Here is a 23,155-nt window from a genome sequence, read left to right on the forward strand (position 1 = left end):
CAATTAGGCAGTTGAAAAGGTTGTATTGGTCAGAGAATATGAAAAGAATGTAAGAGATGGGATAATACAGGGAAGTCAAAAACCTTCTGATATGTAGAATATTGAAAAGTAGTTGCTAAGGAAGCTTTATATAAAGCAACAGTGGATGAAGCAAAATTTTTTCACAAATCCATGTCAAAAACTGTGATATCATGGAGACAGTTGGACAAAGGGGATTGAAAGTTTGTCACAGACACCATTGATGATAAGTAGTCCATTTCTGCTGATAGATTGCCAAAGTAGGTCACTGGAAGGATTTTGTCAAATAAACGGAAACCTTAGAAGTTAAACCCCTATTACGGGCAAAGGACTGCATATCTTCCATGCATGAAGATTGAGTAATCAAACATCGGGAGTTGAATGTTGGACTTAGGTTGTCTCAATAAGGATGGGCGTAAAGGTAGAAAAAGAGGTGGACATTCTTGAAGCAACTGTAGAAGAAGAAACCATGTCTGAGCTGGCCAAAAAGGTGCAATCAAGAGATCCTGACAAGGTGTGGAATGAATCATAGACAAGACTCTGGGTAAGAGACGAATAGGTGAAAAGGCATACACATGTAGTCTCGTCCAGTCTTGACTGAAAGCATCTATCGCCAGGGCTTGTGGATGAGGAAGAGTAGACCAGAACAATGGTAGTCGTGCCTTCCAATGGGTTGCAAATGCGTTGATCATTGGTACTCCAAACTGAGAACAAATTCATTGAAAAACATCCTGATGTGACATCCATTCTGTTGGAAGAATTTGATGGGGTCGAGAAAGATGATCTGCAATCAAATTCATGACTCCTAGTACATGGCAGGCCAAAAGATGTATGTTGTGGGAATGAGCCCAAAACAGAAGATCCAAAATCTGGAAACAGAGATCCCGAGAACGAGTACCTCCCTGATGAGAAAGATAAGAGACCACCGTGGAGTCGTCTGAGTGAATCATGACAATTTTCCTGATCAAGATAGGAAGACCTTGAATAATTGCTCGATGTACTGCAAGAAGTTCCAGAACACTGATATGCAGAGTAAATACCCTGGAATTCCTGTCCCTGAAGAAAAGCACCCAATCTGCAAAGAGAAGCGTCCATGAAGAGAGGGATATCTGGCTGAGAATGTGGTATCTCAAACCCTATAGTTGTGTTGTTCCTGTCTAACCACCAGAGATCTGCAATCTCATTCTCAAACAAAGAGGCTGGTTGATCCAAATGATCCATTGGTCATGAAGTGCCCATTGAAGAGAACTGATATGGCCCAACCCAATGGTACAAGGGATTCGATGAAAGCCCAAATCCCCAAAACAAACAGAACTATCCACACAGAGGGAAAAGGTGATGAAAAGCCTGATAATTTCTTCCATATGTTGAAGTTGGATAGGAGATGGTTGAGCCCTGCCCAAATTGGTGTTGAAAAACACTCCCAGATGGATTAGGTATTGAGTTAGCAAAAGAATAGATTTTTCTAACCTGATAATAAAGCCTGCTCTTCTGGCTTCGGAAAGAAGAATCTGAGTATGTTGTTCGGCAATATGATGAGTTGGTGGCAAAAGAAGCCAATCATCTATATAGTGATGTGTGCATGGTCCCAGAAAATGAAGATGCCAAGCAAAGGCCCGTTCGACTTGGCAAAAAACATATGGTGTTGATGCAAGTCCAAATGGGAGAGCTCTGAACTGAAACACTTGATCCTCATGCACAAAATGCAGAAAACAAAAGAATATTCTGCTTATAGGGATGTGAAGATAGGCATCTGCAACATTGAACTTGGTCATCCAAAGACCTGGTGAGAAGTGCCACTGAAGTTGAAGAAAGGATTTCATGGTGAAACGAGGAGTCTGAAGAAAGAGATTTAGTCGAGATAAATCGATGATAGGATGCCAATCTCCAGTTTTCTTGAGCACTAGAAAAAGACGAGAATAGAATTATGGATGAATGGAATCGACCTTCTCACTAGCTTGTTTGAGAAACAACTCTTGAAGGGCTCAGGCTTGAAGATATGTACATCTGAGGTTTGAAGGAGGAAAAAATGACTGGAAGGGAGGACAGAAGAGGGGGTGAAGTAAACTGAATCTCAAATCCCAACTCCAGCACTCTGATAACCCAATGAGTGATGGTGAAAGAATGCCAAATGTGGTGAAAGAGATGTAACTGTCCTCCCAAACGATTTTGTGAAAATAGGTAGTCACCAACACTGCTGCCACCGATGTGCTCTGTCTGAAACTACCCGAGAATAAGGATGGAAATGATTAAGAGAACCAACTGAATGAGGAGTGGAAGTAGCAGTTGAAATAGAATAGAGTCAAGCAGCCAAAGACGATAAATAAGACTGCAAACGTGCTGTATCAACTATGGCTTCTAAAGATTCTAGAATTTCAGCAAATAAATAAGGCTGAAGAAAAGGTGCTCCCCATAAATCTCGAAGAGCAGAAGAAGGTAAGTGAATACCCCCCAAAAAAGCATCACGACTCAAGTCCCAGTAACAGACACCAAGTCAAGTCCTGAAGAGGACAAAGATATCATAGTAGAGACCAGTAAAGAGCCCAGTTCTTCATCAAATTGTTGAGGCAGTCAGTGATATGCTTCAAACAAAAGTCTAGTGGGGTATATAAAGACTGGAGCAAGCAAACACAACATTATATGGCAAAGATGGAGATCGAGAAATAGCTATTAATGTCAGCAGAGGTATTTATGTTTTGGAATGACTATTTTCATGAAGATCAATTTAATCTTAATTTTGATTAACTGAATGTTGGATTAAATAAGAGCTGTAATAATTTGAGACATTAATTCCAATTAATTAGTTATTTTCATGACAACAATATATTTATTGTTTGAATAATTGAAAGCATTAATTTTAATTTATCGATTTAATCATAAATTTGATTAACGTCACTAATTAATGTAATCACTGCTAATAAGTAAATCAATTAAATTGCCAGCTCTTTTCATAACTAAGACATTTTCAACTCAATTTTGTTTTCACAAATGAATTTCACGTGAACATAAAATTTACTACAGATACCTCAGAAGAAAGAGATTTGTTATTTCTGGATGTTAGGCTCAGATGACACATGAATTAAATGTTAAGCCCATGTATGGTAGTTTCCTTTCAAATTTTGATCATGTGCATCTAGTGGCCTCTTCAAAAATGTTGCATTCCCACTGTACTGCTTCTGATAACATACGCAAACAACTAGGTATAGAAAAAATTTTTTTTAGATCAGCAGAATTGGAAAATACCTCATATAGTTAAATCATAATGTAAATTCAAGAGAAAATCCACAGTCGAAAATATCATTAACAGCAAAGGTACCAATTGATTAAAGAATACATTCTAGTCCTTATTAGTATGTAACAGAAGTATATTTAATTAGCTATATTCATTACCAGGTTTTTTTTTTTGGTTCTGCCCTATGAAAGTAGCTTACTCTGATCAGAAGTTAATATTAATCACCAAAAGAAAATCCTGATTTCACTATATCACTCATTTCATTAATGATAATCTCCATTGTAAAATTAAACACATCATAAAGTACAGTGATTTTAATGCAAGGCTATCAGAAAAGTCAGGTCTTACACTTATATCACTCCTTATCAAATCAGTGCTTAGTCCTGTATCCTGTCCATGTAACAATGGTGTCATCTACAGGACTGAAGGTAAATGTACATTGAAAAATGATGTATACACACTGACACTGTTTGTATAAAATTATCTCAGGGAAAGAGTTAAAGAACATGTAAAAAATACAACAAAGAGAAAGATGGATACCAGCCAGTTGGTTCTCATTATGCTTCTAATTTCTGTAATGAAACTGTCCTCAATATTCCTTTCAGAGAAATTGTTTCAAAAACAGTTACCTCTGTTAACAGAAAAGTAAGAGAAAGCACTTTTTCTCAGAAATGAAAAACCAACTTTAAATAATTGATTCAGAATTTCTTTGACTCATTAATGTTCTTCTAAAAACTATCATGAATTCTCAGCAAAAGATTATTTTTTTTTTGCCTAAAGTTTATTTCAGTAAATGAAATTCCTTGTGACAAAAGCACAAACATTGTTTCTAATAAATATTATATTTTCATATTTTTTAATTACATGTAGCAAGGATGTTGATGAATAAAGTAGAATTAATACAAATATAATAAAATATATAAAAATTTTATCTTAAACTCTCTGTACCATTACAGTGTTTCAAAGCTGTACTCCTCCTGATGAGCTTAAATATTATTTTTAACAAGTGTCAGTATTGTTGTATTTTATTATCATTAAGTAATTGTCTAGTATGATAGAATAAGAGCTTTCTTTGCAGTATTGAAACAAGTCTTCACTTCACTATCACTTGATGAGGGCCCAAGACAAAAATTAGTCATGTAACATTTGTGCATGTGAATTTTTTTTAATAATACAGTACTTTCTTTATATTTTTTTTCATGAAATGTCTGACAGTACCCTCAGAGAAACACTAGACTGTTTAACTAAAATCAAATTTGCTTAAACCCAAAGAGCTTCTTAAACTGAAAAATCACTGAAAGCATCAATTCATTAAAGAAATCAAGTATAGTTACATGGTGAAATTGTCTAGACGAATGTTGTTAATCTATAATAAAGAAAATTCATCATAATCTATTGGTATACCATCACCACTGTGGTATTACCAATTAACAGGTGCTCATGTCAACAAAACAAGATATCTAAGTAAACTAAAAACATTATGTTAAAACTGTCAAAAATTTGTTTAAAATGGCACCATTATCAGAGATGAAATTTGTTATTAATATACTAACCCCAGGCTAGTAGGCATGAGAAATGTACTAGCCTGAACTGAAATTCTACTACCCCAACTATTTTTGCAATAAGTAGGGCACTGTCTATCACATGATCAGACTACATAACAACAGACTGCTGTACTTGCCATGATAAAAATAATAAGATTTACTAGAGTAACCAAACCTACAAACAGCTTAGCTCTCCCTAAACAGTCTTGTAACCGCTAGGTAACCATAAAAATATTTGTGCTATAACATATAACATAATAATATGGGTATCTTCATGAAATAAACATTACAAGCCTTTTGTACATAAACAAATTTGTATTTCCTTTAAATAGTTTTACTGAAGATTTGTCTGTGAACTTATGGAGTAAGGGTGTAACTCAGACTCTGACTAGTCTGAATGCCAAGTGATTTTCACATTAAGGATAAAAATACTTTTTTCATCTTACACTTTACCAATTTATATAACCTCTAGAACTTCCTGAATGAATACAAAGTCTTTTTTAAGAAAAACTTTATATTTTATATATTATTTTCTACCCTAATGCTATACAGACACAATTCATTTGATTGAACTTGTAATCCCTCCCCCCAAAAAGAAGAATGTGTAATTTACATGTTAAATTTGGGACATTATATAGAGAAGATTGACAATATATTTAAATATTTCCTTTTGAAGTTAAAAATTAACCTTTAAGTTAAAATTTGATTTATTAACTACATTCTGATGCCATGTTTAATGATATACATTGATAATAAAGTAGTTAATTAAGTTTTAAATGTAATCAAAATTTAAAAAACCTTGTAATCACCTTGTAAATGTGAAACTATATATACTATAGCTGAATGTACTATGTGCATCCACCTTGTAAATGTGAAACTATATATACTATAGCTGAATGTACTATGCGCATCCACCTTGTAAATGTGAAACTATATATACTATAGCTGAATGTACTATGTGCATCCACCTTGTAAATGTGAAACTATATATACTATAGCTGAATGTACTATGTGCATCCACCTTGTAAATGTGAAACTATATATACTATAGCTGAATGTACTATGTGCATCTTCACAAAACTTTGCAAGCTTTTAGTAAACATTATAAATTTGTTGTAAACAAAAAAATAGGATTTTCTAAATGTATTTTTACTGAAGATCTGTCTGTGAACTTATGAAAACTTTACTGAATCAAACTGAGTGAAAGATGACTTTCATGCTCAAAATAAAACAACTACCTTTCATCTTACAGTTTAATGTTTAATTTGCACAACCTTTAAAACCTCCTAAGTAAATATGAAGTTGCTTATTTTGATAAAACTATATTTACCTCTTATTTTCTCTATCCTAAAGCTAACTGTATGTAATCATTAATGAACAGTGAAATGAAAAGTTGAAAAATATCAAATAAAATGAAGAACCCATTTTTTTTTCTATAATGATTGAAAATTGTAACAAACACTAGCAATTATTTATCGTAACAGCTTCACCTTCTAATATTTTCATATCTGCTTTCTTCCAATTTTATAGTATTATTGCTGTAATTTGGACCCAATACTGTATGTGGATAACAATAAATCACAACAGAAGCTCATTTACATTTTCTGATAGAGCTTATTTAGGAAATGAAAGATCAGATTACAGTTACGCACTTGCATCAAGCTCACCTTGCCCATCGACTGAGCTCATGAAATTTTCAACATATTATTATTTCTTTTAAGTTTTGTTACCTAACCTAACAAGTTTCTAGTTATTATATTTTACTTATTTTTTTATAAAAGATATATAACAATAAATAAAAAATATACATAAAGAACTACATTTAGTACTTACACAGAATCGAGGCAGTTTTTGTACTTGGGTAGGCATTCTTTGTAAGCCTCAATGTGTCTATCAGATTTGGGTGTTGAAAAAAAAAGACTTCATTCAGCTTTCAAATATACATTTTAGAACACAAAATAATACATCATTCACTAGAGAAAAAGGTCTTAAAACTACTAAAATTTATCTGCCTTTCTAACTAAACTATAAATAGGTTAAAAAATTTCTTAATTGCTCCAATCAGCATTTAGGATCACCCATAAAGAAACATCTGTTGACTATAACTTTACAAATGGAATACAGAAGGAGAAGTTGTAATATTGTAGAGAATCTTCTCTTTCTGCTAATTGTAAACATGTCAATTGACTATGTTGGGTGATTAATTACCTGATCTCAAAAGAAAGAGATGAAATGGGATTCTTAGTTGGGTTTGACATACTTATTGATATCTCAGCACATCAGGTTGGTAGAAGGTTCAAATTTTATGTTCTTGCTTCTTATAATCATGTCCAGTTTGTGTTTCTAATTGGTTAGAAACTGTAGAATCATATTATGGAAGGTATAAAATTCAGAGCAGAATTCGATGTGCAGATGCATCAAAACAAATGAAGGCTGGGAATTTTTTAATATATTTTTTTTTAAACCTAAGAAATTAAAACTTGGATAATATAAAATTTGAATTACAAACTGTAGTTTGATGCTAAGTTTATTGATATAAATTGATAATAAAGTAGTTTATTAAGTTGTGAATGTAACTCTTTAAAAGGTTGCATCATACTTATTTTAACTCAAGTTCATATACTACGAGTTACTTAACTTGTGTTACAACTCATTAATCAATCAAAATTAGTGTTACTGATCATTACTATTTTTGGTTGTTTTGCAACTGATTAATGAGCTAGACAATTAATCGATTAGCAAATTCCACTGATTATCAAGTTCTACCAATCTCACAAAACTTTCAGTGACAGTAGATATTGAACAATTTGAAAGAAATAATAACATATAGTATTTTTCTAAATTTTAATAATTATATATACAGAGTTGGATTTTACATACATGCATACATTTCAAATGAGCAGAACAGCACTAGCCTATGGCTAGTACTTATGGAATTCATCGTAGCACAAAATTTGGTAGTTCCAAGCATTGGGCTAGTGGATTTTTATACCTTTGATCAAACTTTCTTCAACTTTTATCCATTTTTCCTTTGTTTTTCAGCTGCTGACACAGATGATGTCATACTTATGTACTGAAATTAGGCATCAGTCTTGTAAAACCATGGCTTGTGTTAAATATAAACATTCAGACATGGATCAAAATGCCACTTTTATTTGGGGGGGAAGATATGAATAAACATAGGTAAAAAAAGAAGAAAGTTAATCAGTTTCTAGTAACAAAATTGCATGCATTACAAAATTTAACGCAGGTTAGAAATTATCATCTGTACAATCAGATAAATCTAGAACAAACTTGGTTTACTTTCATCCCAGCTCTAGATGAGTGAAATAATATTGCCACCAGATAATCTCTTTGTGACCTAAACAGAACTATTGTCAAACACCTAACAAATGTAAATTTTTAGCCTTTGTAAGAAATGCTTGGCAGAGTATAACTACAAATAATAAATGAAATGAATACTGCCCCTATTTTCCAAAATATCATGCTCAAATAACTGAATTCAAAACACACACACACATATATATATATCTAAGACATCAAATATGTCTATTTTATCTTAGTGAAATAAAAGTGCTCACTGAAACTATAGGACTAAACTTCAGATTCCAGTGTGCTAGGGCAGTATTTTGCATTGTTGTAAAATTTTCAAACTAAGCATATTACGACTATATAGTTTCTAATACTGTTCATGAAATATAATGGAATTTTGCATTACTTTTAGATATATTTCTTGATATGAATAGGCATGAAAAGATAAAACTATTCAGGTATGTTTAATATAGTATACTATATTAACATTCACAAGTGCTAGATACAAATTAAAAGAACAAATTTACGGTTTTCTTGCAATAAAACAAAATATAGTTTTCTTTAACATTAATTTATGTTAGATTATACATAGTATACAAATATATAACAAATGGAATACATAACTAATATAACCCAAATCCTGCTACATACAACCAGCTTGCATTAGTCTCTTCTCAGATACGAGATCAGTGGCACTGTGCCCATAGGCCATGGGCACCCCAAATGCTTTCCATACACTTTTTTAATAATCCCAAGTGCATGTATAAACATTTGATTTAAATATGCCCAAAATATTTATCTGTACTGGAAACCAGTAAGTTAATCAAAGTAACAGTAGAAATTTCATATGACAAGAAAAAGACACCTAGCTCAGTACTGTTTGTATGGTTATTTGTATTAACCCACCACTGATAACAAAAGCACTATATTACTGTACGAGATTATCAAAAACAGTTAACACAACCACAAATTCAAGTAATCTATATCACCTTGTAATCTATATGAATTTTAAATGTGTTGTTATAACAGTTCCTATTTTTCTTTTGGATTATTTAGAAAAGAATAATGAAAACAAAAATATTTTATTATTGTATTACTTCTTCGGTTAGCTTTACTAACACTCACTAACAGGCCTAAGTTCACAGTAAATGCTAACACACAACAATTTTACTAATTGATTTTCTTGTATGTATAGTACTTATCATATTTGTATTTCTTTGTTGAAACAAGCTCAACATTCACAAAACTGAATTAAATAACTAGCTAGCTGACAGTAACAGACATGCTGACAAACAAACTTGCTAAGTCAATCAATTCTCCCCTATAATGCTCGCAAATCAGTTATCTACTTATAACTTGCATTTTATATATAAACTCATTTCCTAAGCTTACAAGAAACTTTAGTCATTAAATTCATATCAATCACATAATGTAAACAATTTCTTTGCCCAAAAACAATAATACTAACATCTAAAACTTAGGAAAAACCTAGCCAACAATAATATGATTGATTCAGGGTTGCACTTCTTGTAATTCTGTCTTGATCAGAAAAATAAGATTTGACCAATAAAAGTGCAAGAATGCATTTTTTTTATACTCATTAGTTTTAACTTTTATGAAAAATCTTTACAATGAGGGATATATCTTTAAACCTCCTTACCTTGGGATCCTGCATTCTTTAAACAAATTTTCAAAATTGTTAAGAGTTCAAATTAGCTGCAGGTTATGAAATTGATTTTATCTGTATCCATATCAATATGAGCAAAATCAGTATCAAGCAACCTCTAATTATAATAACAAACTTAGGCTACGAAATGGATAAGAAGCAACACCTACTGGAAGTTACCTAATGTTACATCTCCTTTCAAGGGAGATGATAAAAACTGTCCCAGTAAATATTGTCCTATTAGTTTTGCATAAATAGTGGGAAAAGTTTTTGAAATTCTGATAAAAGATGCTTTGCAAAGTCATTTAACCATTTAAAATTTTACTGGACATCCCACATGTTTCACTAAGGGAAAATCTTGCCTTAGTAATCTTTTGACATTCTTTGAAGAGGTTACTACTTATATAGACAAGAAGACAGGTGTAAATTTGGTACACCTGGATTTTCAAAAAACATTTAACAAGGTGCGACATAAGAAGCTTGTTAACCCTCTTGCCATGGTCAGAGGTCAAAAGGCATGTCATCATGTTTGTAGACTTACATTCAAAATTTTATTGGTCTACCATTTTATGAATTTATGTCAGTAAGTTTGGTATCACATTATATTTTAGTATTATCAATTAGTTAATTTCTTATTTGAAAAGTAAATATTAAAACAAAATTCCTAAATATCAATTTTTGTGTGTCATGTGGTATGTTGAATGCAGCTTTGGTTCAAATTAGATGTTTGTGATGCCCAAATACAAAATCTATAGTTTCTTATTATTTAGAAACTCAAATTACCAATATTGAAAAGCTAGAATATAAAATAAAAACCTCCTGTCTCTTCTATTTGCTGAAATATCACTATATATATTAATGAATCAAATACACTGGGCCCTGCCCACCTCTTTCATTTTTGGAAATGCTTGCTTACGCACACCTACTTCTGTCTATGACATATGAATAACCAATTGAAAGCCCAGAATTTCCCCCACATGGTTTTCTCAGCCTCTACAATGTGAAAAGTTCCAAAGATTATTTCTTTGTCTCAGATCTCAGAAGGAAGAGATAAGTGAAAATTTGTCCAAAACACAACATTATTTTTTTACCAAAATACAGTTTAGTTAGTAAGCCCAATACATTACAGTGGAATTCTGTGATATTGATAAAGTTCTTTGTGTTATTTGGTTATTTTAAAATACATATATAAAACCTAAAATATTACATGCAAAGGTTGACAAGGCTTAGCAAATTATGGCAAGTGGGCAAATAAGTACAAAGCTTGTAAGTAGAAAAAATCATTGGTTTCTATATTTCGTTATTTACTGTTCTATATTTTAAGAAAAAACTGAAACTTAAGAACTTATTTATGTATTATAACCAAAATGTGACTGTATTTTACAAAATACAAATTCACTAGAACAAACTGAAGACAAGCCACTTTGTAAAGGCCAGTTGCATACTACTGGATACGGTAACATGAGTGCACATACACCTCGTCATTGCAACTTCTATAACGTTAGTTAGACACAACTGAAAGGTCAATAAAATAAAAATAATAAATATAGATAGATGTATAATATTATGATATTTAAGCTATTTAGACTAAACATCTGTGTTTTCGTGTTATAATTTGTAGTCATTCTAGAAAGAAAAAAGTGTAATTTATATCTATTTCCTAATTTTTTATGTTGGTTACAGGGTAGGTCAAATCATCCAAATCCATACATATATACAATTGTAAAAATATAAAGTTTTTTCTAAAAAAAAGTTTGATAATTATCTGAATGTTATAGAGAGGTTATAAAAACTTTTAATGTGAAATTTGACAATTTTCTGATGCATAAAAGTATGGAGTATTGTGTTCAGTCTTGGATTCTTTACCTTAGGAAGGATACCGAATTGTTTGAAAGGTTTCAGAGGAGGTCTATGAGGATGATACCTTGGATGGAAGGGTTGTCATACAAGAAAAAGGTAAGATCACAGAAACTGTTTTCTCTTGAAAAAGGGAGAACTAGAGGGGATCTAATTAAGCCATTCTTTTGCTATTGACTCGGTGGATTACACCAACAACATGACCCCAAAGTGACCATTGGAGTTTCCATATTATAACTTTTAATATATTTTGTGTATCTTCATGTCATTTTTCAAGCTTTTAGTAAACATCACTAGTCTTTTATAGACAAAAAATCAGAATTTTTTAATAAAGTATTTTTACTAAAAATTTGTTTGTAAATATATGGAGTCATAGTGTTGACTGCTCTGAGTGCAAAGTGATTTTCATGTTAAGATCAAAATTACTTTTGCTCCTCTGAAAGTTTCATTTGCATAATCTCAAACCTCCTAAACAAATATAAAATTACTTTTCAGAAAAACTTTATAATTTATCTGTTAATTTCTCTACCTTAATTCTATACAGGATAGGTCAATTTTACTTAATTTGTACGTAAAAGAAGATAAGAGTAGACAAGAGGTTTCAAAAGTATGAAGTAGTTGACAGGGCTACACTCGTAGATTTGCTAAACATATTGATATCTGCAAGGTTCTTATTTTATATTCTAGCTTTTAAATGTTTGAACTTCTAATTTTGTTAACCACTGTAGTTTTTCTATGGTAGTCATATTATAAATTGAGCAATAAGACAGAAAAATGTTCCTTATATAACACAAAAAAAAACAATTAAGAAATTAAAACTTAAACAGTATTAAAACTCGAGTTATAAACTACACTGTGATGCCAATTTTATTGACATATAATTATAATAAAGTTGTTGAATTAAATTTTGAAAACAACTCTCTAAAACATCCTGACATGTGCCCTTTGACCTGTCTGTTGATAAAGATTAAGAGACTTGATAGTGTTGATGCATCTTTTTTTTCACACTTAATGATGAGAATGGTAAGACTATGGTCCACAAATATAAATTTTACAAGGTAGGAGCCATCTTCAGTTAAGACAGCTTTATATTTCTAACAAAGTAAATGGTCTTTGAAACGGGTTGCCTTCAGATGTGGAGGATGCAGCAAATATAAGAGAATGATTGATAAATATGTGAATAATAAGAGCTGGCTTCAAGTTGACAACCAAGATAAACCAAGAGGTCCCTTGTTGTCCTTAAATTATGTTATATATATGTATATACATATACTTATAATATAATATACATATACATTAAAATAAGTTAAAATATATCAAATATATTAGATCACAGTAAATCTATATATTGCAAGAATGCCTCAAAATTAAAACTGCAAAAATATATACATTTTCTCTTACTTTTGAAGTTCTCGTATCTTCATTTGTATAGGCATTGAGCTCATGTTCAAAAGTTCCACTGCACGCGCTTGAAGTTCAGACTTTTTCCCAGACTTATTTCTTCCTGCAAATCCTAGGAGAACTTGTAGTTCAGAAAGTCTGAAGTTCAAGACCATTTTCTGAAATAATATAGAATACTTTAGGTTTATACAAATCTAATACATCACATTTGAAAACTTCAAAAATATAGTATTATGAGTATTCTACTTTAAGGATTTCAATTTTGCAAGTTATAATAAAAGCAAATATGTATATCATACTGTTACAGTAATGCTCCTTAACCAATTATACACCATATTTATCACCTGAAAAAGATCTTACCACATCTCTTTGTGGCTTTAACAGAAAATTAAAGAACAAGCATTGATCTAAAAGAGTTTAGGCATAAGTCAAAGACACTCTATATATATATAGCATTTATGTGATTTAGAAATTTGTTTAAAATGTTATACATACAATAATATATATATACTTTTTGTGTAGAAGTATGTGAAAACTTAGCAAAAAAATTTGTAAATACTATCATTAGAAATATTTTAATACACTGTGAAAACAAAAGAGACATAGCAAATACAGAGTTAAATCCTAATTAAGTAAGCCTTGTCAGGAATCCAGAAAAAAATGTCACCTCTCATATTGGCTCTGATGATAATGCAAAGTAGGATATGTCTTACTAAAAATTGCACTATTTCTTCCCACAAGAAAAAATACAACAACACTGTATATTTATGAATTTCTAGGTAATAAATCATTATAAGTGGCATTATTACAGGAAATTCTTAATGAAGCAGTCTTTCATAGTCCAGCTCAGTGTCTTGTATCTTGCATGTCTGATTACTTAATCTTCCAACCAACCACAAAAACTACCAATTAGTACTTATTATTCATTTATTTTCATAAGTATTTTTTTAAAGTTACAGGTACAATTACCCTGTAGAAAAGAAAATTTGCATTTTTATGGGTATTTAAACCAAGTAAATATGATAAGTCTAGTCAATAGTTATATCAGTGCTTGGATCTTTATGTACCCCAAGTGTTACTCTGAACTCTTTATATGGCATAAATCAATTGTTTTAGCTTTTTAATTTTCATCTGTGTATGAGCTATTATTTCTTTGACAATACAAATATATATTGAAATTTAATGATGCGGTTGTGAAATCCTCAATTCTGTTAATTCTTAGCAAGAGCAAAATAATAGTACATATATAGGAGGATATTTTCTAAATATTTTAAGAAAAACATTCATTACTGATGTAGTGAAAAACTACAAATACGGAGTTTGAAAAACTATTTTATTTTGTTCAGCCAGATAGTTTAAGTATAGCTCATTGAATATGGAAACAAATAGGCAAGGATTTATACCTGTTTTACATTAACACAAGTTACTGTGCTGTGTGTAGCATATGTAGGTAAATATATTACCTAAAATGAATATGGTATATTATATCATTATACTGAAACATGGTGGTCTGTAAGTGTACATTTGGTATATTATATTATTATACTGAAAGACGGTGGTCTGTAAGTTTACATTTGGTATATTATATTATTATACTGAAACATGGTGGTATGTAAGTTTACATTTGGTATATTATATTATTATACTGAAACATGGTGGTCTGTAAGTGTACATTTGGTATATTATATTATTATACTGAAACATGGTGGTCTGCAAGTTTACATTTGGTATATTATATCATTATACTGAAACATGATGGTCTGTAAGTGTACATTTGCATAAAACGAGTTACATCTCAGAACTGGAAAATATTGTAAACTACTGAGTACATCAATAATTTATTTCACTATTCTTTATACATAGGCTCAATCATTTTGACTAACTTCTAACCACTATGTAACAATGAAACTATACATACTATAACTCAGAATGTACTAAGCGCACCTTCATGAAATATGTCAAGCTTTTAGTAAACATTACAAGTCTACTGTACACAGAAAATAAGGTTTTTAATAAAGTATTTTTACTAGATATTTATTTGTGAATTTACAAAGACTTTACTGAGTGAGTCTAAGTAAAAGGTGATTTTCATGCTAAGACTAAAAACACTTTTTTCCTCTTAAAGTTTCATATTTCATTCATATAGCAGACAGAACATCTTAAATCAATATTTTATCTCTATTTTTTCTACCCTAACACTAACTGTATCAAAATCATCAACTTAAAATAAAATAACTACAAAATAAGACAATAACAATTACTTATCCTAACAGTTATCTAATCATTTTATATCTTCTTGCTTTTAATTTTATTACAGATAGGCAATCAACAACAGCAGGAAAACGTAGTGTAAACAGCCAATCAGGTTACAATTATATGATAAAGATAGCTCAAGCTGGTCTCATGAAATTTTATTTAATTTTTTCCATTTAGTTTTTATTTAATCTAACAAGTTTCTAATTTTTAAATTTTAGTTACTTTTGTAAAAAAAATATATGACAATAAATAAAAAATATACATTATAAACAATAAATTTTGAACTTACATTAGAGTTGAAGCCTATTTCAGTAACTTGTAGTTTAAAGAGCATGCTTCCTTAGTACTAGTTTTTATATTATGTTGGTTCTATACAAAATCATTAGTGTTCCTTGAAAATATGCATTTTAGAACACAAAAAAAATATATCAGGCAATACTGTGAGACAAAGATGTGTGGATTCTTCCATATGCTAGTCTGAAGGTCCAAGGGTCCATAAAAATGAGACACAGGAGATTGAGATAAATGACAAATTTGATGAGACAAAATGAGAAAAAGCCTGTGAGCACTGATATCCAGAGAAGAATACACCAACCAGAGGGGTTGGCAGACCCATCCAGTAAGGATAGGAGGCAATAGATCCCTGGACAAAGAAAGGTCTCAAGGTAGAAACATGAGAACCTAGAAAAAGATGTTTGTGCCAAATAAAAGTGCACAGTACAAACCAGACACAAAAGAAGATCCAGGTCTGTATGAGCATAGGGGTGAGACATAGAAGGGAGGGAGATAACAGAGAAAGTATGACCACCTTCCTGAGTAGCTGAAGTCTTGGGAAGAAAAGCCTAGTCTGGATAGAGAAGTAAATAAGAGAAATAAAGTGTGGGAAGCATCAATGGTATATACATTCAAATGACAGTGACCATAGGCGAGAAGTTGAAGGAAGTATGTCTTCAGAGAAAGATGACAAACAACAAGAACCAATAGCTCAAACAGGGTACATATGAGACTGTGTTTCACTACATAAAGAACCAATTCATGCATGGGAGCTTGACGATGGGGTCAATGAAAAAGGAAGGATTGGAACAAAGTGGAGAGGACAGGGGAAAAACAACTAGCAGTAATAGGAAAGGCAAATTGTAGCTGACAGAGTTGCCCAATAACCAGCTAAGGTGGAGACTGCCAATTCATAGTCAAACAAAATGTGAAAAAGGCCAAAAGGTGAGCCACAGTAGGATGGCCTGAAGGAATGAAATGGCAGATGGACCAGCATCAAAAAACCTGCCACTCATGTTCATGGATGGACAAAGTTGAAGGACAACAGGAATGGGATAAGAAGAAGGCTACATAACTGGAGAGTCCAGCCATGCATGTGATGGACTTGACAAATACCACACATAAAGATGAAGGGACAACATAACTGGGTGAAAAAAAAAGGGATATGTGAAGTTAGCAGAAGAAAGGGGGGAATGAGGGCAGAGGAACAGAGAGCTTGGATGCCAAATGACATAGCACAGGAAACCAGGATTGTGCAGGCCAAAGAGGCATTACCAACAGGACCTGACAAGGATTGTCACATATGAAGGCAAGGACATAAGAAAAAAGATGAAGAGGAGGATAAGCATACAGAAAATGATGAGACCAGTCCCAGCTGAGAGGAATGGCAAAGGCATTGATGAGTGGTGTGTCCAACTGATAGCAAACCCAATGAAACACCTGAAGTTGGAGAGAACACTCCATCGGTAGAATCCAGTCTAACCAAGAGCGGCAATCTGCTATCCAGTGGAAGACTATGGTACATGACATTGAGATCTACTCAATGGGAATAAGTTCAAAGTTAACACTTTCCTTACCAACTGCAGAAAGAGGATAGGATACAATAGTCACGTCACAGAGAGAGAAGTATGGTGAGTGCACACCTCAACTCAACTGAACAGGTGATATACACATGTGTATAGAGTGTGCTCACTTCAGCTGTACGAACTAAGGCCACAGGAGGAAAGCACAAGTGAAATGTTATAAGTATAGCTATGTGAGAGTAATCTACCTTACACTAACAATGTTACCACTGCCCCACTTCCCACCAATTGGCACCCCTTGTTCTAGCCCCAACAGTTAGGTCCCATTCAGTGAGGATTCTCTATGGTACACCACCCAAGTGACTAGGAACTAATAAGTGGCAAGGGTCTCCTGTGTTCCACTCAAAGGGAAAAGAGGCAAAGAATTTGTGGTGGGGAGAGGAAATACCCGGATCCTCACTGGTCCAAGCTGGAGAGGTCTGCAGCAGACTGTAGTCATACATGCACATAAATGGTCTTGCAGAATACCCCATCTCACAGTGGGCACATATAGAGCCAAGGCAGATTGTACAGAATTTTGGGAAATATGTATACCCCTGGTCACACAAGGACCAATGGAGGAGGCACATATGTGTGTGACCCAAAGGGATAAGCAGTTCCAGTGAATACATGGTCCCCAAAAGTGAAAAACCTCTCACACAGTAAGATACATACAAATCCTGGTGACTAGTAGTTCCTATAGCTTGCAGGCAGATGTGAGAATCTGCATAATCAAATGCATTATAGTATGATATCAAATCTATCTCTGGCCTGTCTAAATTAAAAACAAAAACATTTCTCCCTCCATATGAAGACCTTTAATAATGTACTACACAAAGAAAATAATGGTACATTAAGATTAAAACTTCCACAACAAATAATAAAGCAATCCTTTACAAGTAAAAGCATTAACATTCATAAACATAGGCACTATGATCATTAAATGTGTAAAACAAAGTACTATCAAAATTAGGATAAACAAAAAAATCTTCTTTACTAACTTACTAAACTGCCCAATCACCAAATCTTTTTGTGATTTTCTTTTCTATGGTTTAAAGTATGAATACAGAATGACCTTTTGCCCTTTATTAACACTTGTTGCCATTGTGGAAGTTCTCTTCAAGTTGATGGCTGAAGGAATCTACTAGCAACTCCATCCCTGGAGATACTCTGGTAGCGGTCTCAGCAGGAACCTAAAGCTCTTCAGCAGGTATATTTGTTACTGGCAAAGTCTTCTTTGAAATTAAATAACTGAATGTTCCAAACCTATATACCTTCAAGTGCAATTTCAATGGAAGAACAATGGTTTGGATCCCCCTAACTTTATGGATTCTGCTTGGTTGTGCTTTATGCAATGGTTGTCTTCATTATCTCATGCTTCTCTCCTTGTTGTCACTGCAAGTTCAACCACTTGTGTTGTACTGTCATGTAATGCATAGGAATTTCTTGATAACAGACTGTGAAAATGTTTGGAACAAGTCGAACCTCACATTTGTGGCTCTACATCAAGACTATTCCATATACCTATTCATCCTTCCTCAATGCTTCATGTTGTGTACAGAAGCTTCCTACAGTGAGGGTGACTTCCAACATTATACCTTCTAGAAATTCATAATCACTTGCTATTTGCATCAATCCATCTTCATTCATTACCAGCTAAGATTGAGCATATGGCAGCTGCAGAATCAGTGTCAATCAACATGTTGCATGGCATCTGATCAGTAAATCTGTTGATTTGTGAACTAAAATCTTTAGGTAATTCACTCATACCAAATAGGACACACTCATCAAATGGAGCATTCTCATATTCAGGATATCATTTTGGATTATAATCAATGACTAATTCAATACCATCTTGGATTTATTATCTGCATTTTCCACACTTTCAGAAGTATTCTTTTCTTATCTTTTAAGAACAACTTTATTTTTCAAAGAATTTTTAGAAATTTTTAAAAATAAGTCCCTTCACATTGCAATTTAAACATATTTTATCCCAAGGTTTATTTCTTCCATTCTGAGCATAAAGTTTTCTAATTAATCCTTTGAGTTCCTCAAGACATCCATCAATAGAGTTGATGTTTCTACATTATGTGATAATCTTGTAATTCCAGGAACAGTGTCGTAAGTTGTTTACATGCAACTTCAATTGTTTCAAGTTCCACTGCAAACTGAAGGGCTTCCCTTTAAGATGTTCAATGCTTTATTTCATATATCCTTATCCTCCGTGGCAGCTACGAACTGGATATTGACCAATGAATTTATCATTTCATATGGAACATCTGAGAGAGATAACATCTTTAGCTCCTAAATTTTATTTAAACGACTTTCTTCTGAAATATCCAAATCTGTTTAAAAAGGCAGCCGCTAATGCATAATAGTTACGTTGGTTCTATGCTGAAAGGTTGCTTAATGTTGTCAGAGATGGTCATTTTAATGCCCAGTAAGATGATAGCTTTCTATTCACTGCTCCATCCATTTACTTTAAAAATATTTTCAAACTGTGCCTAATATGCCTCCCTTGTACCTTTCCATCATAGTCTTTAGTTACTCAAGTGAGTAATATTGTTGAATTGGCTTGCTACATTCTGTACTCTGTATATGATGCTACTTACCACTCCTACATATAGTAAGTTTGCACTAAGAGCACCATCCTGTGGCTAATCAAAAGAACAGCAGCAGACTTGCACAATACAAATCTTTATTTAATAATCACCTTCTCAAAAACAACTTAACTTTGAACTTAAAATTGTTTATAAATAAATAAATGGTAAAATAGAACAGAAACCATTATAAGTTATAAATATAAACCTATAAGTATAAGTGAGATTATGAACATTTACAAATTTAAAAAAACATTTGTAAAAGAACTATCATAAATGTTATTCCCAATACTTTACCACAATGACCAACAACAAGGCATTTCAGCAGCATTAATCAGAGCTTCAACACGATTTTAGATTTTTTTAAATATAAAACTTTTGAAATAAATAACATAAACATTCAAACTGGAAATTATAAGCCAATTATTTTCATTTTTCAGTGGGAAACATCTTGAGAATCTTATCAAAGAAAGCTAATATGGATTCACTAAAAGGGAAACTTGTCTTCCTAATCTGTTAATTTTTTTTTTGAGATTGTTATATAGATAATAAAAAAGGGTATGGACATAGTTTACTTTTCGAAAAGTTTCTGTTAACCCTTTCAAGACAGGCTCAGTATAATATACACGAGTTAAGTATTTATACTATAACTTTTAATGCAGTAAGTGTATCTTCACAAAATTTGGTAGACTTTCAAGTAAAGGTTACGAGTCTTTTGAACACAAAAAATAAAATTTTTCAATGAAGTATTTTTATTATACATTTCTTTGTGAAAATATTGAGTCTGTTTCATTACCAGTCCAAGTGTGAAATGATTTTCATAGTATAACTAAAAAACTATTGCTCGTCTCAAAAACCTCAAACATTATTTGTGTAATCTCTAAAACCTCGTAAGTACATTTCAAATGTTTGTTTTCAGTAAAACTTTATATTTTTTCTGTTATTTTCTCTACCCTATCTTTATGGGGTCTGTCATTTTGACAGGCTTCGTAACCACCATAAAAAATTAAAAAATAAATTTAAATTATGCTTTTTTTATTCTAGAATGACTATAGATTATAAGATGAAAAACACAAATGTCCAGTCTAAATAGCTTAAATCTCATAACATTATGTATATATTTATTATTTTTATTATGTTGACCTTTCAGCCATGCCTTGCTAACAATACAGAAGTTACAATGATGCGGCTCACGTGCACTCATGTTACCGTATCAAATAACATAAAACTGACCTTTGGTCTATACAAAGTAACTTCTCTTGACTTTGTTTTAGTAGACTAGTATTTTGTAAAATACAGTCACATTTCAATTATTATACATTATATATGTATATACATTAATACTTTTACAAATAAGTTCTTAAACTTATTTTTCTAACAACATAGAACAGTAAATAAAGAAATAAAGACAAACAATTATCTCTTCTACTTATGACCTTTGTACTCATTTGCTGCTTGTCGTAGGCTGCTAAGCCTTATGGAATTTCCCATGTGGAGGAATGTGAAAAGAAAATTTTTTTTATAGGTTTTATATATACATTAAAAATAACCAAAAAAAGTACTATAACAATACCATAGAATTCCACTATAATTCATCAAGCTTAGAAACTAAGCTGTATTTGGGTCTAAAAAATATGAAATTTCGAGCTCACTAAAGATTTACTTAATCATTTGAAATCTTGTGTGAAAAGAACAAGATTAACACTATAACATGTCCAAGTGACTGAGAAAACCACAAGGGGGAAATTCTGAGCTTTCAATTGGATATTCATGTCATATATAGAAGTAAATGTATATAAAGGAGCATTTCCAAAAATGGAAAGAGGTGGACACTGTATTTGATTCAGTACAAGAGCAATATCTTACCAAATAGAAAAGATAAGTGGGTTCTTATTTTATATTCTAGCTTGTCAATATTGGTAGCTTGAGTTCTTAATTCGTACAAAACTATAAATTTTGTATTTTGACATCACAAACATCTAACTTGAACCAGTGCTGCATTCAACATACTAAGTGACACACAAAAATTAATATTTAGCTGTGTTTTTTAATATTTACTTTTAAATTGTGAAATTAACTAATGTATAATACAAAAATTTGAATTATAATCTACAATTTGATACCCATCAGACCGTCACTGTAAGGTCAAGATGCCACATCCAAGATTAGTGAAAAAGATTACAGAACTAGTGGTTGAAGAGGACTTGTTAATTATAGGATTGTTGTTCTTAATGGACCCTTGTTACTAGTACAGTGCCTTAGGGCCAAGTGTTTTGAGTATTTCTAGCTGTATTGAGGTAGCATACTTTAATAATTATTTTCCTATTAGTGTCATTAATTTAAATTATAAAAGTGAATATTTAAGCACTAAACCCCCTAGGCATGACTAGTAACAAAGAAATAGTTTGACTAGACTTCATTAATAACAACTTCTTGATTTCTCACATGCAAACACTCTAAAATCCAATTAACAAGGTGTTACAACAGCGGAAGTCACGTGATGCTGGTAACACATTATGAGATTCTCGAAGGATCTAGACTTTTCCTGGCAACTCTAGTCTGTTCTAGGCACCCTCTTTTTTTGTATATAAGCCCAGCAAATAAAGCGGATAAAGAAAGGACTTGTATCGCTGAAGTTCCTCTGAAAGAATTTATACCGGAAATTAACAATCGACCAGATATGCAACAAAGGCTTTCCCCAACCATTACTGATGTGATTTTATTCACAAACGTTCTGTATGGCCAAAAATCTAAGTAAACCAATTCCACAGCCATTCGATCCTCCCTATAACAAGTAACATCTTCTAAACATTATCAGTTTAGTAAGACAATATTCCTTGTGAACCGGTGTTGACTCTTTTATATTTCATCAGATGATCTGACAAAGCTATTTTATCACCCTCTTATAATTTTTCCATTACAGAAGATTAATTGAAATTTTGGTTATCTGATTATTTTACATGACACTAATTAATACTTACAGGTTAATTGATTAATCACTTAGTTCTAATTACAATGCTATTGTACATGTACATACACAATGCTGTGCAAAAGTGTTAGGATAAGAGAATATTTTGTTATTCTTTCCATTTTATGAAGCTAATTCTTCCATGCCATTGCAGAATATAAACTTTCAACACTATGGTAATGCTTCACTGATCCCTGTAGACAATTGAATGAGCCAGGGTGAGAATACTTGTCATTCTTTAGAATTCCCATATACTTGTACCAAGGGCATGTCATAATGGTTCTGCTTGAATGAACATACTGATCAAATTTAGGGTCTAAAATAACTGTCATGGTACCCCATGCAGTGTTTGAACTATATAGAAAGAAACTAGCAAGGAGCTAGCATATAGTACCAGTACATGCTAGAAGAAATCAATTCAATAGCACTACACAAATAAACCTTGATAAAAACAGTGTTTAATACT

At 32.1% G+C, this 23,155-nt stretch overlaps 1 protein-coding gene across 3 annotated transcripts in view; it reads right to left on the minus strand.

The window, feature by feature from the left end:
- LOC106459797 (E3 SUMO-protein ligase PIAS2-like) overlaps positions 1 to 23,155 on the minus strand; it is a 107,412-nt gene that overhangs the window by 74,576 nt on the left and 9,681 nt on the right. For 2 of the 3 annotated variants that reach the window (XM_022386342.1, XM_013919456.2), the window contains exons 2-3: positions 13,031 to 13,188; positions 6,628 to 6,684 (exon numbers count right to left, since the gene is read on the minus strand). In XM_022386342.1, the coding sequence (XP_022242050.1) occupies positions 6,628 to 6,684; positions 13,031 to 13,188 (215 nt within the window). The remainder of the gene's footprint in view (positions 1 to 6,627; positions 6,685 to 13,030; positions 13,189 to 23,155) is intronic. The other variant, XM_022386343.1, reaches the window with a different exon arrangement.

The sequence above is a fragment of the Limulus polyphemus genome, unplaced genomic scaffold (genome assembly GCF_000517525.1).
Source record: "Limulus polyphemus unplaced genomic scaffold, Limulus_polyphemus-2.1.2 Scaffold662, whole genome shotgun sequence".
NCBI classification, from domain to species: Eukaryota; Metazoa; Arthropoda; class Merostomata; order Xiphosura; family Limulidae; genus Limulus; species Limulus polyphemus.